Below are 27,890 nucleotides of genomic sequence, written 5' to 3' on the forward strand. Positions count from 1 at the left end.
CAAATAGCTATTTAAGTGGTAAAGGTTGCTGATCCCTGGTTTAAACAAAAGAAAAAGTGTGAAAATATTCATGTCTATGTGAGAAGTGTGTATAAAGTGTGCAGTAAGGGGTTTTACAGCCTTAAAACACATTTAGAATCCTAATTTGCTCATTTTCACCAATCACAGGTTATTTTTAGAACGTGACCCCCACAATAAACAAGGGAACGCTGTATTCTATGTTCCTATAGTGAGACAGGTTGAAAGCTAAAATTTCTAAGTGATGCATACAACCTTCTGCTGATGTTGGACTCTAGCTTCAAAAAGGAAAACATCATTTTTCATCTGGACTGGCTTCTTACCTCAACCACAGCTGTTGAGGTGCCAAAGGACCCCATTGACTCCGTGGCATCTATTTAAACAAGTAGAAAAATTTATTCTATTCGTTTTGATTAAACCAAAGAGGTTATTTCAAAGTAGAATAATTTCAAAAGGATTAGGTGTTACAAGTTCTTGACTTTTATTTGATCTAAACTTAATGAAATCTTTTCAAATCTTTGAAGCTTTTCTCCCGTTGGGGTGTAACTTTTTGAGACAGATACCAGTCATGAAGGTGTAAAGTGGAGGGATTAATTCCCTTGGGCTTTGATTATTATTAGTGAGAAGCATCAAAGAAACAAGTTCTTGTGCAGCATTTTATGACTTGTGCCTTGAGCCACTCAACCAAGTCTGTAAGCTGATTAAGTTTAAAGTCTTAGAAAAGATTATATGCTTCAAAATAAGAAAAAAAAATCTAATCTCTTAATGACAGATTTGGGCCTGAATAAATCCTTGTTATACCCTGGTGTTGTTGAGCAGTTGTTTGCAGCACAGTTTCAAGGATTAGACTGATTTAGGATTAAATGGCTAATTTGGTTAAGTGGGATTTTATGTTGCATTTGAGACCATATCTGTATCACGGGGGTACTTAAGATGATGTAATAATCATCACGGTCAAACTTTCACTTTTACCTGTTAGCTGTGAGGAGTTTTTCTTTGTTTAATACCCATGCTGACCTTTGGTCAGCAGGGCAGCATATGGCTGACACGTGATGGTTCATATAAAAATGTGCATATAAAAAAAGAAAAGAAAAATGTGTAAAAGCTCCTTTTCAAGTTAGTTTGTTCAGAGCAGCATCTATTTGGCAGCTAGGCAGTTTGATTGACATATGGGGTGGTTTGGATTTTACTCTAGCTATTCATTTTCCTTCAACACTTCTGCACAGATTCAAAAGAACTGGAAGAAATTCCTAAGGAGAGTGGAGAAAGAGGTGATAGGCTTCAATACCACTTAGAAAATATTTGTTTTGCCACAAAAACCAGGTTTATAGCAGATTTTGAGACTATTTTAAGTCTAGAAAGGATTTAAGTCACAGCCAGAAAACTAGGTTGATTTAGAGAGCAAAACGTTTGGAGCAAATGTTTTTATCCATCTGCAGCAGATGAGCTCTTCAACATTTGCTGACCTTTTCCTGAGGTGAGTGTTTTCCAGAGCAACATGGCAAATAGAGCATATTAAAGTCATCTTATTCAATTAGACTGAAAACATTTCCTCATTATGAAGGCTTTCCATGGAGTCAGAGAGAAAAGGTTTGAACAATCAGGTCAATCGGCAATTTTTTAGACTGTCTGAGTCAGCAAGAGCTCAGCCTGAAAATAGGCTGATGGACTGAATCATAGACGTGCATTAAATTGAAAAGGTTGGTCACTTTAGCCTCTAGTGACCGATTTTGATGTAGCTGCTGGACAAAAATGACCCCCCCATTTGTTTTTTTAATTGGTGCAAACTAAATTAAAGCAGAGGAAGGAAGGACAAATATCATAACACAAACATGAAATTGCACATCATTCCGCCTTGTATAGGGGACCTTTTTGATACTTTCATTTAGAAGTAAGTCTCTTTTATAATTAGGTCGTTTTTTTCTTAGTGCTAACATTTCTTTCAAGCATTTAGCTATTATGATGAGTAAAAACAATTTTCTTTTTTATGTTGTTTTGCTCCTTTCAGTATTTTTTATGAGGGTATTGAGTTTTCTCTAACATCGGCTTCACTTAAACGCTCAAATTAACAGCCTTTAGTTTAAATGGTGGCACATTTCAAATTTCACAAAAGATTTACTGTACCTTCCTTAGTCCACAACAGATTAAAAACTTCCATGCCTTCAAAACTGTCTTTATAGGTACAAAATAACTAACTGCAGGAAGCAAACATGAATATTTGTGCGCAAACAAGAATTCCATTGTGGTTGTTTTGTATTTGCTGTTACACCTGTTAATGTATTTTAATTCAAAATCTATGTTTTACAAAGTTAGAAACTCAGATTTTTAAGGCTTAAATTGTTTGGCTATTAAATAATAAGATATCCTATATTTTAATTCTAAATATTGAGATAATTATTGTTTGTTTTGGATAGTGCATAGTAGGTAAATTATAGTTTGAATTGATTCTATTTTGTAAGGAAAGGATTTGATTTGTAACCCCACATTTAAATTGTGATTCTTAAAAGAAACAATAGGAAAAAAAAAATCAATGAAACAATAATAAAATCATTTGAAACAAAGTAAGGATGAACCAAAAGAAGACATCAAAAGTTTTCAAAGGCCTAAAGACACAGTCGAGCTGTACAGATGGTGCTGCTCAGCAAACAAAGACATCGGAAAACAACAAAGTTTTATGTTTGTACTCAAACGTTAGCAAAGTCAGGACATATTAGATGTTACCGAGAAGCTGGTCCATCTGTGCGCAGTACAATAAAACCAGCTTCACTCTTGCTCTGGTCTGATTCTTACCCTGTAGCTCACTTTATAGGTTATCCCTGTAAATGATTAATAAAAAATTAAAAGCTTCACTTCTTATTTTTTGTTAGATTTTCCTATATATGTAGATGGTTTCTCTTTCTCTTGTCAAAAATGTATGTATATGTATATATTGCTATTAACATTGTAGTTATGACCTACGATAGTAGAAAACCAGACTTTTTTAGCTGTATTTTTGTAAAGTAAAATTCTATCTGTTCTGAACAGAGTTGAAATGGATTAGACACCGCTGAGCATTGAATAAAAGCTAATTTTCTGTGATTGGATGTGAGATTTGTCTGGACTGGATGACACGATGATCCCTGCTTTCCCTCTGAATCACTGACAGTTCTGCTCCGTTCTGCAGCGCAGGCTGGCACATTCAGGCCTCATCCGTCTTTTCCGCTGCTCCTTTTCTTCTGCATCGCAGAATTACATCTTCTTTGATGATAGCACATACTAAAAAATGACCATTTGGTCTGTCAACTTCCAAATGACGGGCTTTAATTCTTGAAAAACACTGCCTGTCCTGCTTTGTTTTCTCCCCATCACAGAGGATAGCTCAACTCATGTTGTTTTGGGGCTGAAATGTTGTCAATATTTTTAAGCCAATGACATCACCAACCTTCTCAGTTTTCCATAAGTTTCAGCATTGAGATAGTACACTATAGCAAATCTTTTTATGAAATGTTTGAATTGTAGGACAGTGGCTGTAGCTTGGAAAATATTTTTGATGTTACTCTATAAAAAAGCATTTTCTCAGTGTTTCTTGGTGACACAAATTGATGTATTTTAGTTCAAACCCTCAAAAACATGTAATTCACAGTAGGGGGAAATAATTGGTACTTTCACAAGCCTAGATCGCTGTTGAATTCAATTTCCCTTTGTCTGAGGACCCCCGCCATGTCATCAAACAATATTTCTCAGGTAATACACTGTAGGAGCAACACAGCCCCCGCACCACAGGAGCACTCAGAACGGATATAACATCTGTGTGGAAAAGAAGAGATGTGTTAATAATTCTAAGAAGAACAAATGCTTTGTAAGGGTGCTGGTTAAAACTTTTATTAGATAGTCATTAAACCAGTTGAACCAGTTTTGTGCTCTGTCTGAACAAAAAACACCAGAAAAGGGCCAAAGTCATGAGCTTGGGTTAATGTTTTGTGATTTAACGTGAAAAAAAAGAATTTTATTTTTTTAGAGACAGACCTTGTTGTCTGAAAAACTGGCTTTTAAGCTGAGGAGCTGCTTTCAGTGCAGCAGCTGTTATCTCAAAAACTGCACCAGAAAATTTACTAAGATGTATTCATCAGCAGAAATAAAATATACTTTACAGTTCCACACTTATTATATTTTAATTTACTATAAAAGTGTTCCCAGTGGTCTTTTAATCATGATTGTACCATGGTCCGGGTGAATACTCGATTCTGATTGGCTGCTGGGTGTGGATTAAAAAGTGATGTACCACAGGATAACCGCACAGTGAAAAAAGAAGTTCCGGTAACCTAGTTAAATGTTTTGTATCACTCCGCCAGCTTCTTTAAAACAACCTTTTGCTTCATAATTAGGACAAAAACAAGCGGTAAGATTTGAACTTTCTCTCTGAACTGATGCTTTATTCAACCCATCGGAAAGATCAGCATATATACATCGCTTTTTATCACCGAGTCTTGACTGCAGCGGTGGTGCGGCGTGACGCGGACTATTTGTTACGTAAGAAATAGTCTGCTTTTTGTGAAAAAAGCGATCCAAATTGGAAATAAACAAGAATTAAGGACTAAAACGGGTTACTGTCTATTTCTTTTGTAAGTGACCATGGTATGAGCGGGTTAATGGCCTTCGAAGTATGCATTATCACTTTTTAACGCACTTCGCCGAAGCTTCAGGCTTCCACTACGTGCGTTAAAAAGTGATAATGCATACTTCGAAAGCCATTAACCCCTACTTATACCATTTTATAGACAAAATAAAAAAAACTCTCATCTTCTAGGACATAGTTTCTACAGGATGGCAGTTGTTCATCAGAACTTCGCTTTTGATTTGTGGGTGGAGAGTGAGTCTGTCCTTATTTCCCATCATCTCTTTTTTTCTCGCTAGCTTACAGTCCCTCACAAACCTCAGGCTGCATCCAAATTCTTCTGCTACTACTCCAGTGTCCATAATTTTGAAGGGGAAACCCTCGCAGCGGAGGGCTCTGTATCCCTCCACCGTGAGTGTAATGCGGATCGTGCTGTGCCGCGGAGGAGAAATGCATTTCTTGACGTGGGTGTGCTCTAAAGCCCCAAAGTTTACATGTAAAAGAAAGTAAAGACTCTTTGTTTTAGCAAGAATTTTAAACGTTATAATACTGATGTTGTTGAATTCATTTTCCGAGCGCTGGCAGCTACTCTCTAATGTGGATGACCAGTGACTTTTGATGACACAATTTAGTGGTAATGACGTCTGAATTAGACGACACTTTTTTCCATAACTCCCTGTTTGGAGGGCTAAATGTAGAGGTAGGGAGAAGCTGCAGGGGAAACATTTGGATAAGGCTTATCATTACCGGTAGGGTTGTGCCGATGGACGATATCATCGTCCATCGTGATGGGTGACTGACATCCCGATGGAGAGACCACCATCGTGATGCCACGCCCCCGCCACGTTGCGCGTCGACACCATAAGCCGCGGTTACATGTGCAAAATATCTTGATGGGATCAATGGTCGGATTAGAATCCAACCGTGTACATGGTTCCAGAAAAATGTTTTTAGAATATAAAAACGTTCACTAAGGTCACACTTTCCGTCGGAATAAATCATTCGCACATGCGCAGTAGGGTTTGAAAAACGGAAGGATCATCATTTGAATTTTAATCCGTGTGGTCAGTGCTTTTTCTGAACGAAGCCAGGATTAGCAGTATGCTAACACGGGCTAACAACATTAGCTTTGGGTGGTGCTGCTTGCTGGCTGCACGTAAACATGTAAGAATAACATCAGCCTTTATTTAGTCGGGACACGACTGGAAACACAAATCCGCGTGATTGTTTGAATGTTTTCTAAGGACTGAGCGACATTTCTGCTTTGAAGCTCAAACCGCTGTGTGTGCTGACGATCCGAGCTGTGCACAGACACACACTTTTAGACCCGGTTCTGAGTTCGGTTGCTTGTACCCCTAGAGCTGCGGGACGGATCGCAGTCTTAAATCTCCCATACATACCGCTCATGTACCCCCCCCCCCCCCCCCTTCCCATCAAACACAAAGCTGTAAGTCCGCACTCCCCCGGAAGTGCGGGAGCGGACTACTTCTCTTCTATTTTGTTTGTTACTTTTTTTGTTAAAGTCACTTCCCTCAGTTTATACTGGATCATCGCGGATTGGGAAATAAAATGAAAAAAGCAAAAAAACGAATAGCAGTTATATAAGAACGAAAAATGTAAAAATACCCCCCCCCCCCCCCCCGACGATGTCATCGTCCATCCCGATGGTTGACAGCAAACATCGTCAACGGCCAATTTAAGGGACATCGCCCAACCCTAATTACCGGTGCAACAAAAAATGGCGATCAATATCAGAGCTATCAAGCTGTGCTGATTCACAATGATTTGCATAAAGAAATACTCAGAAAAGGCAATTTTAAGCTAAATTTACTTTATAAATTTCCGCCATCATGAGAAAAATGCCACAAGAACATGTTAAAAACACCAAAAATACAATTTTCATTGGAATGGATCCTTAATTAAGTCCCATTTATGGTGCAATGTTTTTCAAGTTTTTCAAAGGTGGAAAAGTAATGGAACAATAAAAAGCATGATTTTTGCCTCAGTGAAACTTCAAAGGCAACTCTTAAAAGAGCGCCTGAGTAAGTAGGTCCTAAAACTTGACTGGGCTCTTTAAATTTTATCTGGATTTATGGGTCAAATTCCTGGAGCAAAATCGAAAACCCTTCTAGAAGAGCTATCTCATCAGTTCAAGTTTGAAAAACTCTCATTAAAATGAATTTTTACTACATTTTCAACAAGGAACTTAAAAAAACAACCTTTTCATCCATGCTTTAGTGCAGAAGAAGAAAGTATTTTGTGCTGACAACAAGGTAACCCGTGCACATGAGAATAACAACAGTCAATTTAAGGGTTGTGCTATCGGAACGCACCAGAACACTCCTCCACTTCTCACCTCGGCTAGACAACAAATCACCTGCCTCTAGTAAACAATGTTTCAATGCTTATTGAGCCTCTGGTTTCCCTTGTGGTGGTAGATCTACACAGAAGCAGAAAGCAAGACAAAGGAGAAGGAGAAGCCAGAGGTGTGTGTTAGTTCACAAAACTGCATGACGCAGCTTTGTATCGCACTCCTGAATCCGCAGGACCATGTGAGAACATAATTAGTGTGTCTTGGCACCTTTAAGGTGCTCTACAGTTTCTTGAACAACATGCACATGGATTGGAGCTTGCACACACACTTTAGTAATTGTTGTGAACTGTAGGAGAGTAGTGATTAAATCACAGCAGGTCCTTCAACACATTTAAAATATTATGTGTTTCTCTTGACTGTTTTCTAACTCTTTTCTTTTTTTAAAGCTTTAAAGTTCTTGACAGCTGTACATTTGTGGCATGGCGCTGAATGGTTTTATAGAAACGTTCCTTGGAAGGCGGAGCTGGAACATTTCATATTGGGGTGGCGGGTGGGGGGTTAGTGCTTGTTTTTTATTGTTTTTAATATAAAATAACAATTGAATTGGCTTAAGATTTCATAGAAAACTATTGTTTGTGTTATTTTTGCCATACTTAAAGATGCTTGCCTTGATAAATTCTTAACCTTTGTCATAATTATATTAATATTTACTCAAAAATTGGTGGGCGGTGGAGGGACAAAGCTTTTTGCAGGGGGGCAGTTTCCCCTCTTGCCTCCCTGTAGCTTTGCCCCTGCTTGGAAGACATATTTTTTAGAACCTTCCATTTTTTCTTTGCAGCTAAATACCCCTTTCTGCTCCACAATCATGCCTTTATAATTGTGCCAAACATGGTTTTAAAATATATATAAGGACAGCCACTAAAACTGAAACTCCATTTCTAAGCTTTTTTTTTGTTTTAGATCAATTTCTGACAAATTTACTCTTTTCTTAACATTTCTCTCATCCATAAGGTCATTTTTAGACATTGACAGTGCTTTATGCAGCACTGCCTCTGGGAGGCTTGAATCACAGCCGAGCAGCCTCACCTTTGACACCCAAATTCTTTGATTTGGGTCACACTCAGCAGAGGTGAAAATATGCAAATGCTTCCCAGTCTTTCTGTCTGGAATGGCTGTGAAGCAAAATTCTAATGGAGAAGACAGGTTAGAATTTAATATAATTAATTATTAGGACTAAGATTTGACAAAAATTGACCTAAAAATGACAAAAGAGAGGAGGTAAGATGATCTTTCAATGAGCAACTGTGATATAGTGATGGGTAAAATAGAAAAAGATAAGAAAATCAGAAAAATAAGCCAAAAAATAATATTTTTCCATAGATTCTGTCTGGAACTTAGTTTTTAATCAACTTATCACCCATTTTTCAAATACAGAGGATTTGTTTGAATCTTTCACTTCAAATTGTTACAGTCAGGATGTCATGTGTTCATGTGGTTGGTGAAATGTGACAATCCTGGTTAATTTGCTGTTTTTTTCTATGTGTGGCCCCATGACCGACTGCTTAAGACCTGCCAGAAGTGACAAGCGATAAAAATCCTAATTTCTCTGTAGCCAAACCAACATTTTCCCCGTATTGTGTTTTCGCAAAAAAGTCTCAATACCTACCAGTAGTTCAACAGTGACAGCCTGCTGCGGGCCTGCTCACCCAGGTTGAATCTTGACATTCAAGAGGAATTGTGGGATCCCTCCTCAGCTTGCTTAACACCACATTTTGAACAGAACTTTTCCAGCAGCATTGACACGTGAAACCCCACACTTTTCCACAAACAGGAAAACTATCTCCTTTTTGCAGGAGCGACTGCTTTAACTGAATAAAAACATTCAGTGAGCAATTGAAACATCTTCCAAGTTTCCAGTTTTTGAGCCTTTATTGGCAGGATGGTTCTCTGATATGGTCTCTTCAGAAAGAAAAGGTTTTGTATTTTAAACCAGTTTTGACAATAACTTTAAAGTTTCTAAATCACTGTTTTTTGTGCTAAAAGAAGAGATTTTTGTTGAACACCTGCAGGAACTGTCTGCTCAGTTTGGATTATCCTCACTATGGAATGACAAGTGTGCTAACACCATCCTTTTTTTTAACTAGTCACTGTTTTTAACCCTCATAAAAGAACTGCAAAGGACTTTTATTGGAAAAACATAAGATATAACATACAATGTAAAATATGTAATGCACGTTCAGAGAAAACATAAATACTTCTCAACAGGTTTGTGCAGAGAACGGCTGAAAAATTCAAATCTTACAAATCTGCAACTATCACGGAGGTCTAATAGTTACCTCCTAAGAAAAAGGAACCGTTGACAAGAGTCCTTGAATGACTGTCAGGCCCAGACTGAAATCAAACCAGGAAATACCTACTATTGCATTTCTTCCAAAGAACACTGGAGGCAGATAGGAGCAATTTTCCATTAACGACAACAAAAAAAAATCCAACTTTTTTACCTGAAACCCTATTTATTATTTATCATGTAGCTTTTTTTATGTTTATTGCTTTACTTATTATTCATGACATTACTAAAGAAGGTCAATTTTATCCTATTTATTTTTGTATCAGAGCTCAAATGTACTCATTTTTAGTAGTTTTTTTTTACTTTTTAGAGAATGGTGGATCTATTGCTGAACTTTATTCTACTTTTCCCCCACCAATTTCCATTTTTAGAAAGTTGTTGGATTAAGTGGGGGGGAAACACTCATGTTGCCAAAAAGAAGCACTACAGCGAGGAAACGTATGCAGATGTGTAGGGAAGGAGGTCACATCACAGCTGGCTCCAAGACAAACATCAATTCTGAGGAGTCCCAATTGCTAAGTTTTTTTTTTCTTCAATTTTAAGTTTAGATCACTTGCAGTTGAAAACCATAAAAGATTCAGCAAAAAATGAAAAAAAAAGTCAATTTCTGCTAGATGTCTGCAATGACTGACTTATAGTCACTCAGTGAAAATAAACAGGATCTGCTTTCTATGTTTTATTCGGTTGGAGTTCAATGCGGACACTGTAACGCTTTCATTTCAACCAAATTTCATAGAAGTACCAATAGAAACACTGCTTTCATGAGAATTACCTTTTTACTGGGCTAAGTCAAATTTTTTTAAGGTTAGATGAGCAACAACAGAGGGTTTTTTCGGCCTGGAATAACTGTAATTTCCTTATTTCTCTTCCAGGTGACAACATTGGACTTGCAGACTTAATCAGTGAAAAACTAAGAAACAGACCTGTTGTCTCTGAACCAGTCACCCAGAATGAATGTTGTAAGTATTTGCTTTTATTGTTTAGTTTTCTTACCTGAAACGGAGGGTCAGAAAAGCAATTATAAAAAGGTTAATTGTCCTCACAACTGTCATGCAATGCAGATGAGTTCAGGGACGTGGCTCATCTTCAAATCCCCGTCTCCTGATAATGACACACGCCATGAGGATTTAGGATTAATTTCCTTAATTGTTGTTGAAGTTAACAAGGTTTATTAACACGGACTTTGAATAGACTGTAATATGTTTTTGTTCTTTCTTTTCTATGGAATATTTTCTTTAGAATAACATTGCTTCAATGAAGGACCACCATTTTTTGATAGAACTACTCTGCTCCAATCATCTTTTAAGTAATTTTAGTGTTCCCAGTGGTCTTTTTATCATGATTATGTCGTTTTTGGTAAATCAAAAAATCTGTGTTGTTTTTTCGGACATAATTCCCCTTGTGCAGAGAGCTCTCTGTTTACACACTTTCCTACAAACTGAAAGCCCCTCACTCCCCCAATCTCACATTACTGGTGGAAGAAAGACGGCAACCAATATTGGAGCTATCCAGACGTATAGTTTGGAGACAGATGCCAGCTCAGATGAGGAAAATGAGGACGTACATGGATCTAGTCGTCCATCTTTTCCCTTATACACAGTGTTTTTAATAAAGTAATACTCACAAATGCAATTTTAATCTTAATTATCCTATAATATGTCCTTCATCAGAGAAAATGCCACAAAAACATGTTAAAAACACAAAAAACAAGATTTTTTTTTATCAGGATTGGTTCTTTAAATGAAAAAAAAACATCTTTATGAATTCTTCTGTATGCCACTGTAATTTGATTCTCTTTACAATGTGTGCATGTGTGTGTCAGTCCTACAGGAGTATCCAGAGAGATGTGACTGCACCCAGACAGACGTTGAATGTGTGAAGGTCGGCCTTCAGGAAGTGCCTGTGCTCTCCCCCAACGTTACGTGGCTGTAAGTGACTTCTGCTGTTACCGCTGTGTGAATCGGCTTACACGGTCACATGGCTTTCTTTTTAAGGAACCTGACTGGTGGGTGGATCTTTTTTAAGCGTTAACATTGAAGGAGCAACAGAATTTCTCTCAAGATGAAATCCCTCCACCTCCTTCAGTGAATGACAACCATTTTTATTTACTTGAATATATATTTATCTTTACAACACCATGTGAAAGAATTCCATTCTAAATAGTACAATCTCATCTGAAGCTCTTTCTCTGACTGTAGTGACCACTGTGGTAGATTTTTATTTGTCCTCCATCGTTTCAGGTCCCCTAAGACAATTATATTTAGGTGACATTTCGGTTCACTGAAAAATGTCCTTCTTTTTTCTTTTTTGTCATCTCAAGTGTAAAATAGACTTGCAGGCAAACGTGTATCACACACACAGCTGCAAGACAACAGAGACCTGGGCTTAACCAGAAAATCCCTCACCCCAAAAAGTGACTTCATCACCTTTTTCAGGCCTGATGCTGGTAGGCAGTAGTCTTCATAAAGATGAAGGGCTCAACCCACCAGGACCACACTGTTGAGCTTGTTGAATTCTACAAGGGTTTATTTTTGGATTATACCTGTGCAACAAAAAATAAAAAACGGAGCTCATTCACGGCCAGGAGAACCACATTAAGCATTTTAATTAGTACTCTTATGCTCTTATGCTACGTTCATACCGCCCTCAGCAACGGGTGTTTAAGGGACCACATCCAATGAAAAGACCATGGAAATGCACTTAAATGCTCGTTTCTGGCTTTTGCTTTTAAAGCTCTCTTAGTCTTGAATAGCCACAAAAGTTTTTACAACCGTTTTTGAGCTCCACCTATAATTGAACACATGCTGAACTTTGACCAATCAGGGACTCAGATTTGGTAGTGACATATGGATGGTGTCCCATTTAATTCACATGAATGCAAACAGTTTGAAAATGAATAGGGGAGGAGAAATTAATAATTGTTAGCTTTAGTTAAAGGCTCTTACCTGTTTACATAAATCTGAGTGGAAGCACTGCACAGTGGTGAATTGTTTAGCGGTAATTTCTCCAGGCAGCTCATCTTCAGTCCAGAAACAATGAGATGTGAATATTAAAACCTGTCCTTGTGTGCATGTGAAGTTCGTTTCTGTAATGTGCGGTGCAACCTGTGTAGGGCCTGTTCTGTTTTTGTTTGCCCTCTTACCCTGTTTGGGGAGTAATTGCATGGATGGATAATCAGATTAGCTTACAAGTACAACAGTCTAATAAAATAGCAAATTTGTTAAAAAGCTGGAATGTCATGCATCTTTATTTTAGACATCACAATTTGTTGTAGACCATATTGACAAAAAAGTGTTGTTTTTTGTTTTTGTTTTTAAATCCATAAAAGCTTCTATCTACTACCTGGTAACTGCTCGACCTTCATGAATGCTGCAGAACTTGGATCCCCCATAGTCGGAAGAAATTTGTGCAAGTGTCAAATTGTTTTCAGCAACCCTAAAACAGCAGATACCATATAGAGCACTCATAATGTAATCCAATTTTGTTCAGGGTCTATGTCTTTTTCTGGATTTGTGACAAAAGCGACTTTTGGTGGCAAAATCAATATCAGGGAAGCACATATTAGGACAAAGCTTAAGTGAAGATGTATTTTGCAAATTTAAAAACTATTAATTCTCGTATTTTCCATTAAAAAGTGAGATGAAATTGGGTTCTGGTAAACCCCAAACCCTTCATCAAACTAAAACTGAGACAAACAACTAAAGTACTGTGTGGAAAATTCAACCTCTCACAATTTTCCACAGCTTGATCAATTGCTTTAACGCCCATAACCCAACACTTCCGTTTTCTGTACAGCTTATTTTAACTTTGGCGCCATTATGAAGGAAATGACATAGTTCAGCATTTCATTTTTTAATAATGGTTGAACTTTCACCAGACTGCTGCAGCACCCATTGCTTTTCTTCTTTAGAGAAGACAAACCCTGTTTTTTAATGTATAACGAACTAAAGACAGAAGAAGTAATTATTAAAAAGCCCAATTGTTGGGTGCAAGAATTGTCTTAACCTAAAATAAAGAGCAGAAACCATCCACACTAAGAGGGCCTATGGAGAGTTTTAGCTGTGGTATTTAATTAGAGCAATTACTTAGAAATAAAATTGGTGGTGTGCTTGAATCTTTAAAAAAACACATATTTATCTATCTGTTGCACATTCATATGGGTAAATTAGAGAATTGGCCACAGTTGGGTTTAATGTGTAAACAGTTAAGCCAATTATTCCTTCACATTTTGAAATCTGACTTTAGCATTTCAAATTGTCAAAAGATTTCTAAGAACCAAGATTATTCAATCATTTAAGCCTCAACCTCATGAGGGCTACTGTCATTTGGTGCTGCTTCTACTATGCTGTAAGTACAAGAAATACATCACTATTATAAATATATAAATAAATAAAATGAAAAATAAGGTCAGGAGAAACCTGAGGCAGATCAAACCAGTACAGTTACTGGAGGATCAGTGTTGGAAACCATAAACCTATCAGACTTCTGTGGCCAAATTAGGACAACAGAATTCCTCTGAGGTAGAACAAAGAGGAGATAGTAATAGTACACTTGCATGTTGTTTCCAAAGTAATCAGTTGTGTGCTGTTTAATGGCTTTTACAAAGTGCCTGTGTGTGAAATTCTCTACACTCCAGGGAAGAGGTTGAGCAGATCAAAATGTTAGGAAAACACCTGCAGACATGGAATTTTTAGTAAAGATGAGCCAAGAACAATTCAAGTAAAAGAGGCTGAACTAATAAGACAAGCAGAGAGTGTCTGTTCAATCACCATTTCAGCAGATATGTTTGCAGCTGAATGTACTGTGGTCCAGTGACCCGCACAAGCCATCTTCACAGAATTAAAGCATTCCACGTATTTAACCAGACCCCCCAGGATGAAATAGAAATGCCAGGTTGAGCCTGAAAGACAGTTTTCCAAAGTTTTTCAAGACCAAACCCTTAAAGAGCCACTCAATGAAAATTGTGTTTTTAACAGAGGACATATATAAGGAAGGTTTAAGGTTAAAATTACAGTTCTAAGTCTTTATTCAAATGATTTTTAAAAAATAGCTGTTTTGAATAAGAATTTATTTGTTATGAAGTAAATACTCTGGCCAAAAGCTCCCTGCTCTGCTCCACTGCACGTCTTTGTTTTCCTCGTCCAAGCTGACATCTGGCTCCAAACTGTACGACTGGATAGCTCCAACGTTGCTTGCAATTTTTGTTGCACTGGTAATGTTAGGTTGGAGGTATGAGGAGAAGATGTTAGCTGGTGGGAGTGTAAGCAGATGGGTGATGGAAAAAGGTGGGCGAAGTTGTTCTGTGCCAACAGTAAGAGTCAGTCAACTACTCAGAGGCAAATTTCTAAAGAACTACTGCAGCTCTTCAGAAACTATGTCTTGCGATATGCGATATTAGTGATCAATATTGCGATAACGATAAATTTGCGGTAAATAAACAAATAGAAAAATAAACAAAAACATCATTCCCATTTCGTTGCAACAGTTTAAAAATTATACTCCAAATGACCCTCATCGACATGGGGGACAAACGTCAGGGTGGCTAACCCTGGTCCTGAAGAGCCTCAACCCTGTCTGTTTTCCAATTCTCCCTAGACTGCTCGATAATGATAACCAAAATCAGGTGTGTTCAGTCAATCAGGATGTGAAATCACTTGAGTCAGCCAATCAACAGCGAGCTGGTTAAGGAGAGCTGGAAAACAGGCATGGTTGAGGCTCTTCAGGACCAGGGTTAACATAATAGGCCTCCATCTGATTGGTCAACAATGGGAAGGCGTCCATCTGATTGGTCAAAGCATAAAGGGATTTATTTGATTCGTTAAATGCTTCAAGCTGCTAGAAGATTGTTTTAACACATTTTGGGTTTGCGATTTATTGCGATATTCGCCGTCTTTTGCGATATGCATATTGCAGAGCTGGATATTGCGATAACGATAAATTTATGTATATTGTGCAGGCCTAATCCACGCCATACTGATGCAAAAACTCGACAAAGAATTGGTACAGTTCAACAAAATATTTGAAAAGTTAGAGATGGATGAAGTAGTACGACGGAGTTTTGGGACCAGTTTATAAAAAACAAAAATTTTAATTACAACTTTTATCTCGTAAATTTATGAGATAAAACTCGTAAATTTATATCTCATAAATTTACGAGTTGAAATCTACTAAATTTACGAGAAAAAAGTCATGGATTAAAGAGGAAACACCAAAGTTTGCTGTTCCTCGGAGCCTAGCTAGAAGATGAAATGTGTGGAGCCTTTTATGAAGCTTTATTCCCGGATCTGTTTAAAAAACAAAGAGATTCTAAACCTTTTGGCGACTTCAAATCAGATTATTTTCAGTGGAGCCGGCTTTCTGGGGTTCGGTGTCGGTAAAGCAGAGTTTCATCTGCAAAATAAGGAGCTTAGAGACACGTTTGGGTGTAAAGGATCGCTGCAGCCTTAATTGTCCTTTTCATTCACATAACCTGAAGTTGATTTGTCAACTTACATCATCAACCTGTCATCAGAACATCAATGCGGAAGTAAACAGTGTTACATACGCCCCCTCCTCCAGATGAAACGTCCCGTTTCTACATAAAACAATAAAGAGGAATAAAAATATAATAGCATTAGAACGTTGAAAATGCCAAAAAGTGCTCCTCCTCAGACGTAGAGATCTGGTCTTTGGCGGACAAAAAGGATTGAAGTGGACAGCTGCAGGGATACCAACGGCTTCATTGGGCTGCAGAGATCCTGGAAACCACCCATAAATAAATAAAACATTAATAAATTGTAAATCAAACAAATGAGCTTTGGAACGTTATCAATAAACATTCAGCTCACTTGATCAACTAAGTTTAGTGGGTCTGCTTTGCTGCTGCGCGGCGTTCACCTGCTGCTGCTCTGTTACATGCTCACTATGACTTTAATCTCGTAAATTTACAAGTTTTTTTTCATAAATTTACGAATTAAAATCTCGTAATTTTACAAGTTTTTTTTTTTTTTTTTTTGGTGGCCCTAAAACTCCGTCGTAGTTTTAAGATAGTTCTAGAGAAGAAGAAAAAAATGTGAGAAGGTGTTTCTGAACTGAAGTTGTTTAGACACCAACATTAACAAGTAACTACAGGTTTTTACAGTTTCCTCTTATCTGATATCATAATGCTCCATCTGTCTCTGAGTCTTTCTCCCTCCAGCATGTCTGTGTTTGGAACAATTTTCTAAAAACCCTGACAAAGGGCCTTCATGCCGATGGACCCAAATACATTTGGGAGACTCCACGTCAAAATAGCACAAACAAACAAGTGTTGGAAGCAAACAAATCTAGGCTTGATGAAAGAGAGGAAGGCTGGTGGGCATTTTCAGATCATGCGCGATGCCTCATGCCTCATGCCAACGGAGCCAAAGAGAACTATAATAGGGTTGTGCGGAGTTGATTTTTTGCTAACAAGGATTAATAATTGCTCACATCTCTCTGCTAAAGCAAGGGGACATGCTGAAAGTGAGTGGCATTGGCTGCGCTTTCATGCTTTGATGGCTTTGTCATCATAGCTTGAATGTTGTTTACATGTCTGTGTTGTTTAGTTGACAAGGAAGTCAAAATTGCAACTGACTGGAAAAACGTAATTAACCGACAGCTGTCAAGACATTTTGTGAAGCTTAGGCGAGTATTTCTGTTCATTTCATGCACACAAAATAGCTGTAAAAATTCTTCCAACCTTATAAATGTCTTTATGTTAGGATAGGAAAAACACAGTTGGATTTCTTCTTAAAAAGATTTGATCGATTATTATCCATAATTTAAAATGGACACATAAAGGTTCAACTGGATTCTTTTTATTGGTGAGGGGCTCAATCAAGATTTTCTAATTGTCTTAGTCTCAAAGATGGGTTACAGTTGAAAAGAAAAAAAAAGACAGAATCAAATGAAGAAACACTTTCCAGAGCAAATGCACCAGAAGATCCAGTGAGAATCAAACGAGGAATTATCCAAATCCAGATATAAACTGTCATGACAAGGACTTAGTTTTCTTTGTGTTCCTATTGTCTAAAAAATGATGATTCAAGATCAGAGAAATACCAGCTGTGCAGAAAAAAAAGTACCTCAACAGGAACAGCATGACTTCTTTCTCATACTGATACAGAAGATAAAAGCAGTCTGTCTTTTATTTCTTACACAGATTTACACACACACCTACACAAACACACACACACACACACACACACACACACATACATATATATATATATATATATATATATATATATATAGTACATTTGCTTCAAAAATGACTTGAAATGGTTTTACTTGCTTTTTATTTAAAAAAAAGTAAGTGCCTGTTTCTTTCAAAACAGTGCATTTTATAATCTGCAGCAATTTTATGGTCTGGTTAATCCAAAAAAATGAATGTATTTTGAATTTTGGAGCAATAAATATTGAGGGTTATCATTTTCTGAAAATAATGTAAATTTATTCTTTTATTATTTTTGTAGCATTTTTACTATTTCTGACCTTCTTTTAAATTTGTTTTTTTATCTGTTTTTTTTCCTTCGTGGTTTCTCCAAAGAGAAACTATTTATGGTGTGAAAGCTGTAGATTTGTTCCAATTCTCATCTACCCCCACCAGTTTTTATCATTTCAATAGCTGCTGCTAACAGACGTAGGCTCTCCTTAATCTGTTTGTCTGTGCACAATTCTTCAGAGATTGAATTCATTTTGTTTCTTGGGGAAAAAAGTCTTTCATTTCAGCTTCATTTAGACACATTTTAGCTCTTTTGTGGGTGTCTTTGTGTCTGCTTTGTGATGGATGACGAATGTTTTTCCGTTTGTTTAGTAGAACGTTTATAAAATTATTAAAGTTCTATGTTTTAATATGGTATTTATAAATGCAGACCATGAGTGTATGTGATCTTAGCTTCACAAAAACCTGTTAAAGAAGCACAGTTTTTTATTCAATCCTAATATTTTTAGGGGTTAGAGAGCTTTAGGTTTTTTTGATGAAACATGTCTACCATGTTTGAAATCCATGAAGGTCTGATGGGGATTTGTTTTCATTTCTTTAACATGTCAAGGAAATCATTTCAAAAGTGTTAAACACCATGCAATCAGTTATTTATTATCCACTTTCCAAGTTTCAAGTGGATTTTCACACTTGTGATTTAAATAGACCAACAGTGGAGCTTGCATTAATACAAATAATAATTCAATTTCAATTTTATTTATATAGCCCAAATATTACAACAAAAGTCGCTTCAGTGGGCTTCGGTAATTGTATAATAAACATGAAATCATAATGAACATGAAGCTAAACGAAACTAAACAGACGAAGCTAAATTGGGCATCCCTGCCCTTTGACCCTCCTTCTCGGTAAGGAAAAACTCCCAAAAAAACAGATTCCGAAAAAAATGAAGGAGGGATCTTCTCCCAGGACGGACAGGCAAAGTACCGTCTTATGTTGTTATGTTTAGAAAAAAAATGAAAAACATTTTTGGCCTCAACATTTAAAATAATTGTTTTAATGTAAAAGGAATTTTTGGATATGATGACTATCAAATGTTTTGAATGTTTAGATTTAGATTATTTTTTTTATTTAAAGACCAATTCCATTCTGAACAGTTGATTTTCTTTTTTTAACCTCTTGACCCCTATTGCTGGAAATATATGCATCAATCCACTTTTGCTGCAAACGTACCATTTATTTAACATCTACTTGAAAGTAAAAACATGAGTGAATTGTTCATATCTGTAGGTGGAATTAAAGTCAGGTGTCAAGGGGTTAACCTGTAGCCTATATATTTTTTTAAATCCTGTACAAGCAAAATACTCAATTATATTTTCTGACTGATATCTTCATTTGTTTCAGGTCTCTTAAGAACAATAAAATCCAAAGACTGCCTGATTTTGTTTTTTCGGAGTACAACGCCCTCGAGAGATTGTAAGTATTGTCGTTCTTCTGTACTGGTAGGGGGGATATTTTATTCTGCAACACATATCCAAGACATTAAAACCAATTACTCATGTGAAATTCTGGGGTGACTTTTGCAAAGCACCACTTACAGTTATGTGCTCCAAAGCCCCCAACAAATCAATAGCCAAAATACAAACCGCCCTAGGTGCAAATGTTGATATTTTGAGTTTTTACATTAAATGGGGAGAACAATGCTAAATCCACATATTAAGTGAATCTGCAAGACAAATTCTGCCCTTTTTATGACAGAAAGGTCACAAGACAAAAACCTCTTATCAGAATTGCCTGAATATTTCAAACCCGATTTTCTAGCTTCCTGAAAAAGGATTTTTTTTAATTAGAAGGTTTTGTATTTTGGCCATCAAAATGTGTTCCAAATATGAATGTTAACCCTGAACATCAATACTTTCTTTTCTCCTCTTCTTTTTAAAATCCAATTCAAACAAGCATGACTAACCTTTCCTTGTATTGGAACTTGTTAGCAAACCAGTCAGATGAGGACAGATTGGCTAATATTGTATCTGCTGGGGAAAGAAAAACTTGTGTGTGGTATCTAGTTTGTTCATAAAACTCTTCCACATTAAACCTTTAGTCACAATAAAGTTACCGGTACTTTCGAATTAGAAATTTTCTGTGTGGCCTGTGAAATGTTTTAGATTTTGCAGATCCCAAATAAAAATTTATGTTCTTAATCGTGGCTGCCATTGTGAGTGACCCTAAATCTACTATCAAACCTTCAAAATAAGAGACCTCTAGCAACACTATATATGTTCAAAATAAAAACTACTACGGAGTACTTCCCACAAACTCCCTTAACACCTCTCTAAGTCCTGTTCAATCAATTAAAGAGAGCAACAGGAGCGCTGTTCTCCCCAGCTGGCTGGTAATCAGATTTTACAGGATGATGGTGGGACTTTCATAATCGCTGGTTAGAAATTGTTTAGCATATGTCTGCATTTCCCCAATTAGTCATAGAAAACGTGGCATTTGTACCAGACGTGTAAGAAGCAGGAATTGTCCTCGAGACTCTGGATCTCTTTGTTCATTGTGCTCCATTTTTATAGTGGAAACAACAGTTAAGACACATCACACGGCTGAAAATGCCATCAGTGCTTTTGCTCTAATGTCATTGGCACAACTCGTAAACACTTCCTGCTTTAAGACTCCAAAAATAAAGCCATCCGTTCTTTATCATTAAAATAAATCTTTTAATAAGTACCCAAAAAAACACGATTTTCTACTTGGTAAGTCAGTGGAAAACTGCTTTGTACTTGTAGTTTAAAATTTCATGTCAAAAAAAGAGGTGTACTGTTCCAAGGGATTTCCTCTCATTCCTACTGTGGTGTAAAAAAGAGGAAGGAAAAATTTCATGGCACTGTGACAGAAGTGCTATAATCATTTTCGGCATTCTGCTCTTGTCAAGGATAAATTGCCACAAGGGATCACTAACTTTAGGCCTGCAGTTTTGCAAGTAGGAACAACACTGTTGTTTTTCCATTCACAGATTTCTTCAAAACAACAGCCTCCAGTTTGTGTCTAAGCATGCATTCAGTGGCCTGCACAGTCTGAAGAAGCTGTAAGTATTTTTATACATTTAATAATACGAAACCTCATTGATTTTCCTTGTCTTTTATGTGGAGCGGGAGTTTTTTTTCATATGGACACGTAAGAGTTGTGAGCAGTAAACCTTAAGCTGCATTCTTCTGGGTTTTCAGTTCAACCTCTTTATTTTCAAATTAAAGTAGAGAACACAATAATAAAGATGTTAAATCTTAGGGTGTATTTAGACTGAACATATTGGGTTCGCTTTAAGTGAACCACAGTTTGTTTTCCCCGATAATCCGGAACTCATTTTCAGTCTGAATACACCCAAGCAGACCTGGAACCGCTCTCTGACCCATCTTTCGAGGTGGTCTCGGTTCGTTTCCAATCGGACTGAGCTTCGGTTCGCTCTGAGATTCTGAATGAAACAACAGAGAAGCTGTGGGAAAATGCTAAAGGTTTGTTGTGCTATCAAACTGAAAAAACAGACCAACAACTTATTTGTTAGAAAGTTTATTTTAACATATCTGAAAAACGCTTCGTACGTGCTTTTCTGTGTCTCTTTATGCACCATGCTAAAACGATAGTAGTTTCTTTAACAGAATTCTATTAAAACAATGCCATGACACCTCAATGATGAGACACAGCAACTCATTGAAATGTGGTCAGATGAATGCAGGCTCATTAAAACAAATTTTGACGCCACACACTTTGCTTCTTACACTGTTTTCCCGACAGTCTATATGTCATAAACACTTATCAGCCTAGCTTCGTACCTGACGTCTCCTCAGCACTGCAGTTGCTAGCATCCTCTGAGTTAAAGCACACACGGCACGTCTCCTTGACAGTAACCGCCTTGCAGCACGCCTCTGCCGTACCAAAGTAACACGTGAAAAGTGTTCACCACAATCAAAACTATTGAAATATAAAGTTTCAATAAGTTAACTGTCCTTATAAGAATAGTAAAGTGCAGCACGTCCATCCTTCTCTTGCTGTTTGGACCCGTCCTCATAGTTCCTGACCGGTGCGTTGTCTTAATTCACCCTATTACAATGTTTTATTGTTTATTGCCTTTATCATTATGTTTACTTTTTCATTCTCATTTTTATTTTCAGTTTTATTTCCGGTGCTTCCTCAGTTGGATCCTCTCCCTCTGGGTCGGCTGCTGTTCAGCCGCTGCAGCTCTAGATGGGGACCTGCACCCCCGCTTAAATGTGGTGGGGCGGTCCCCGCCTGTGATGCTGCATTTAGCTGGTTGTGCGGCTGTTCACAGAGAGGGAGGTTCCAATTATTAGCGTTTCCAACATCTTGTTTTCGTGCTCAGCCTATTTCTTATTTCATTATTTCTCATTGGCTGTGTGTAGGTACGGGGAGGGGGGCCCTATTATTTATTTATTTATTTATTATTATTTTAATTTTCCTGCTTGTTTTTATATTATTTTGTTTTGCTTTAATGTAAAGCACTTTGTGTGGTGCTTTTATATGAAAGATGCTTTATAAAAAAGTTTGAGTGATTGATTGATTGACTGAAGAGATCTTTAGTCAGGTGGTTTTGTTTATCATGCTTGATGGCAGTCTGAATACGGACCAAATGCAAGATTTGGGACTCGATTCTGAAAAAAATTAAGCAGACTCGATCGGGGAAAAAAGGATTTTCTCAGTCTGAATACACTATAAACTCTAGCTCCAAAAAGTGCTTTTTGGCCTAGATTTGGCAGTCCCTTAAAGTCCCACTCCGATCATCTTTTAATCTATTAAAAAAGGCGTTCCCTGTGGCCAGGTGTTTAGCCTATAACTATGCCGTTCTTCGCCAAATAGAAAAACCTGTAACGTTTCTCAAGCACAGTTTCTGCAGAGTGGCAGTAGTTCATTAGAAATATGCCTCTGAGTTGTGGCACAGAGAAGGCATTCTCACACTTCCCGTCATCTATCTGTTGACAGACGCTGCTGCAAGCTTACAGCCCATCACACACCCAGCCTAACAATACAGGAGCAACAAAAATGGCGAGCAATATTGGAGCAACCCAGCCGAACAGTTTAAAGCCAAAGACCAGCTCAGACGAAGAAAAGAAAGACGTACAATTGGATGCATCAGAGTGAAGAGGAGCAGAGAGCTTGTTGCCCGCCCAGCTTATTTTCTACGTCACTAATTAGCTTCAAACATCCTTTTTTTGTTGCTCCTGTTGCTCCTAAAGACATACGTGGAAATGCTATTTTAACCTAATTTTCTTTAGATTTCTCCTCTATCATCAGAAAAAAGCCATAAGAACGTGCTGAAAAAAACTAAAACACAATTTTCCTCGGAGTGGGTCTTTAAGAATCCTAACACATCAGAGTTAGAACTAATAATTCCAATTTTCTTCAGGGATTTTCTTTTTAAGTAAATTTTAGGATGAATATGTGCCTGAACAGTGTTGTAGATTTATTTATGTTTAATTAACCGGGGAAATAATAAAGTTAAAGGCTTATTTAATTAGTTTTTTGTTCTAGTGCCTGTCTAGGACTTCCACTGAACTTTGACTATTTCCTGCTTCACGTCAAAGCTGAGTGTAAACACATAATCTGGTCACTTGTACACCAAAAAATCTAAGTTTGTGGTATTTTTATTTTTAGACAAAGCAAGACGTGAATGTTTGATTCAGATGAACACACAGAGGTATGGAAAAAGATTCTCTGCATATTTTAAGAGTGAAGATCTTGTTTTTCTCAAACCCCCTTTTTATTGTCTGAATGTCAGATTTACTGGAGCAAGCAGGAACTGTTTGGTTCAGTGTGTTTTGCAGGAGGATGGGCTAAAAGCGTTTTTGTTTGGCCTTGTCTCTGAAAGGTTTATTGAAGGACTGCAAGTGGAAATTTTGTCTAAGTCTGTGTTTGCTGCTTTTATTGTCAACCGTCTGCTCTGTGAGATGTCTTTATTTTTCTCTGAGAAGGAAATAAAATGAACGAAATACGAGGACTGAACGCTTGCGATAACTCTTCTCTCTGTTTATTACTTTTGTCCGATAGGTTTCTCAGTGAGAACTTAATATCTTCGCTTAGCCCCGGTGTATTCAGGGATCTGAATCAGCTGGAGTGGCTGTGAGTACCACAAACAAAGTTGTGCACGACAGAAACACACACTCGCATATAGACGCATGCAGACAAACTGACTTCAAGGAACTAAGGGGGTTAATGCACGTATCCATGTGTGGTGGGAGAATCGCATTCATACTGGAAGTGGCTCATATGCAGTTGTGTGATGTATTATTCATCAAGTTTCAAAGTTTGGGAAACCAAAGCTATTTTTAAGAACACATCTGTAGTTCCCTCTTCCGGCATGTGTTAAAAAGCTCTTAAGAGCAACAACCTCCGACAGTATTAAACAGGAAAAACATAGAAGCGCTGAAATGTGAGTGCCAACTCCTAAATTATATACAGCTGTGCAGATGGAGTTGGATTTATGTATTTATTTATTTATTTTAAGAAAATGTAATATGAAGAAAAGTTTCCTAAAAAGTAAAAAAAAAAAAAAGGCCACAAATCTATTGGTTTGCATTAATTAATACTTGTTTTCTAATGTCTTTGCATAAAATCTGCTAAATTCATTCACTTCTGTTGTCCATTTATGAATTTACTTTTTACTCAAATACAAGATTTGATATTCCTATATCTGTATTCTATACAGCAATACCCATCACTGTATACTGAATAAATGTCTCTTTTCATGTGCTAGAATGTTGGATCATAATCCTTTGGGTGGCTTGTCCCCGGACACCTTTATTGGACTCCATTCTCTAATGTACCTGTAAGTTGTTAATTACTTCCTTTTTATTTTGCTACTAATGATTTATAGTTTTGGTTTTTAAGTAAAGCTAACTGTAAATATAGCTCAGCTTTTAAATACTGGGAAAAAAATGTGAAAACTTATTCCATAGATTTAAAAAAATATTTTTAACCCAGCAACGCACTGGAATAAAAGGGGAACATTTTACCCAATTTGATAAAAATTGCTGCATTTTTAACATTTTCCATAGCTGGAGTATAGGCAGATAAAAGCTAAGTGAAAAGCTAGTTTTCACAGGTTAACATTTGTCAGTCATCTTAATTTTGACCCTTTTAACTGTTCCATTAACCATGAAAAATCTTTTTTTTTTACTTTTACCAAAAGTTAAAAACAGAAGAAACATTAATGCTGTACTTTTTTGACTTATGAGTGAGTTTGACCGGTTTTGGTTTTAGTTTATCCTCAAACTATCAAAACTAAGTTTAATGCCACAAACATGAAAAAAATTAGGAATCTGGTTCTGTTCTCCTCAGATTAAAGAAAGTATAACATATAATATTAATAAAAGCAAACTAGATTTATAAAACTGTGTGATAGAATATGCAGAAAAGAGGATCCCCGCAGGCTGTGGTGTCAAGATCAAACATTAAATAAGGTTAAAGATATATAAAAAAAAAAGGATGTAATAAAAAAAGTCTCTGAGGTTGAAATCATTAAAACCTGCCACATCCTTTTCTAATCCTAGAGATACAGCAAATGTGAGGTGATTGTACATTAAAGTGGAACTGAGCTGGTAATTGGACTTTGATAGGAGTTAACTTTTCCGGTCAAGCGCCCTCAGATGACGTTTTGTTGAAAATTGGAACCATGTAATTAAAATAAGTGCTTATGCCACCCCAGTTTCAAAGACAACAAGGCTTTATCTTAGATTGGTTCAAGTTCAGGTCAAGGATTACTGAAGGGTGGATTTTTCTGTTACTCCCTGTTAACATTGAGGCATTAATGTCTTTCAGAGAAAATGAGGCACTCCAAAAAACTATACAGACGTTAGGTGCATCCACTTCTGAGGCCAGACTATCACACAAACTATGCAGATTGACTGCGACAGAATCTTTCTTTACTCTTGCTCCAATGCTTCTCCCCAGTTGAAGAAAATCAGCTTTTTGTGTAATTTTTAAACAGTCTGGCAAGGTCATTCAAGTGGAATTACATTGAGTTTGATCAAAGTGTTAAATTATAATTTTGTCCTATTCTTCTTAGTTTCCTGCCAGCAGCACTCGTTTGTCCTTTCAATCATCAGACCTTGCTGTTGCACTCTGTTCAGTCAGATACTGTTTTTCCCAGGGTTAGTTTATTATCGAATACTGTTATCTGCTTTGAACTGATGAGTCGCCCAAATGTCCCTCCTAAATTCTACTTTCAGCTGGAAATATTACTCTATTACTGTGTTTTTCCAACTATGCGTGGCGTTTCAAAGAGTCGCTTAACTTTCCAACCATTGCTGAGATCAGTCTCACCTCTAAGTGCCAGCAGGAACTTGAATCCCCTTTCAAAAGAAGCCATGAAAAACCTGCTATTTATTGAAAAAAAGAAGTTGACAGAACTTCAACTCTGCACCTCATTTCTTAATCGAAAAGTCTGCCTGAAGTGTCGAGGGCTTTTAAAGGATGTCTGCTTATTTGCTCCAAAGAAAAGCTAAAAGGGAACCACTGAGTTGATTTTAGTGCCGCCCATTGAGCTGTTTAGCGCAGGTGTTCCATTAGATCGGTTATAAAACTGTCCGCAAAAGCCATAAATATGTTTGTAAGCAAACAATACGATGTCAGTAAGTGATTACATTGTCCAGCATCTATAATTTACGATTATATATTTTAAATGTTGCAAATCAAAGATGCATGTCTGAGCAGAAGCAAATGCAAAAGCAAAAATAAATTTGATTTGATGAAACTGATTTATCACAAAAAGTTTTGAAAGGATTTTCAAATTAAAAGTCTGTGCAAAATACATATATTTAGAATTAATAAAAAAAACACACGTGGTGTATATACTGCAATAGTTAGTGGTCAACATGTCTCTGGATTAGATATGTACCCACAACAACTCGTAAGTCATCCCCCAGAAATATGGCAGCTTTTATTAAAGTGTGATCAGACTTTACAACATATGTGATTCGCTTGTAAATTGTGATGTGATGATGCTTGGTGTAAACAAATAACATAAACAAAATTCCTGGCTATAGCATGAATGATAGAAAAAACCTGGTTAAAGATGTAAATGTTTAAGAATGTGTTTTAAAAATTGTGAATGGTTTGTGGGGGACTCCAGAGTTGTTCTATCAATCAATTTGAAAAAAAAAAAAAAAAAAACAGAGGAAAAAGCAAGAAAAACAACAGCAAAATAAAAACAAAAATAAACATAATTTGAAAAGACCTCACAGAACTAACAAGGTACAAGATGTGACCAAATGCAGTTGAAACAGTGAAATTACTGAGGGGTGTGATGAACTAATAGGACGCAGCTGTGGTGACTGCAGGGTTTAAAGCAGGTGTTTGGAAGATCGGGAGCAGAGCTTCAAATCAAGTTTCTATTGTATTTAAATACGATTAACTCTCTCAGCAATGCAAACATTTAATTTTTCGTTTGCCTGCAAGAAAAAAAATACTGAATTTTGTTTGCAGAAACAAAGACAATGGCAATCAGTAAAGCTGAAAAATGTGTGGCCTGTTAGAAAAGTCTCACACGTCACTGTTCTCAAGATTTATTCATCTTTTCATATATTTAGGATTTTTTTTTCTTTGCTATTTGTGCATTTACTTTGTCACACAGTGGTTTACAAGTCCACACACATGTAGGATTTCAATGAGTTCATTATTTGGCTGTAAATGATACTGGTTTATGTCATTAATTCTACAGCATAGTCACATTTTGTCGATATTATGAAAATCTTTGTTCAGTGTTAAAGGTAAAACTGGAAAGACACTTGATAACTTATTAAAATAATCTTAATTATTATGTTTTGTAGATCAATATTAGAATATACTAGGGAATCAATTAAGAGTGAGCAAGAAACTAAAGTTAGATTTTAATTAAATTAATGAGAATACATTATTTATTTGATTTAGGCTTCAAATTTGCATTACAAAAAATACATGTTCTGCATCAGTGCAGGTCCAAGTTTCCAAGTGCTATTAAGCACATCCATGAGAGTTTCAATGGACAATTCTATGATCTGTGTCTTTTTTTTAAGCTTAGTATTTCTGCTGTTGCTTCTGCTCAAGCTGAACTTGTAAACTTGTTGGCATCTTTATGCTTTTCTAAGTTTCATCTGTATGTCTGCTATTAAATGTCCTTTGACTCCCCTCA

General features: G+C 36.8%; 1 protein-coding gene across 1 annotated transcript in view; it reads left to right on the forward strand.

Annotated features, from left to right (window-relative positions):
* Positions 1–27,890, forward strand: part of rxfp2a (relaxin family peptide receptor 2a) — a 62,695-nt gene that overhangs the window by 11,362 nt on the left and 23,443 nt on the right. Inside the window, exons 3-8 of the mRNA XM_011483290.4 lie at positions 10,146–10,232; positions 11,096–11,201; positions 19,118–19,189; positions 20,727–20,798; positions 23,771–23,842; positions 24,477–24,548. Coding sequence (XP_011481592.1) covers positions 10,146–10,232; positions 11,096–11,201; positions 19,118–19,189; positions 20,727–20,798; positions 23,771–23,842; positions 24,477–24,548 — 481 coding nt within the window. The remainder of the gene's footprint in view (positions 1–10,145; positions 10,233–11,095; positions 11,202–19,117; positions 19,190–20,726; positions 20,799–23,770; positions 23,843–24,476; positions 24,549–27,890) is intronic.

This window comes from Oryzias latipes, chromosome 14 (assembly GCF_053564925.1).
Source record: "Oryzias latipes strain Hd-rR chromosome 14, Olatipes_Hd-rR_3.1".
NCBI classification, from domain to species: Eukaryota; Metazoa; Chordata; class Actinopteri; order Beloniformes; family Adrianichthyidae; genus Oryzias; species Oryzias latipes.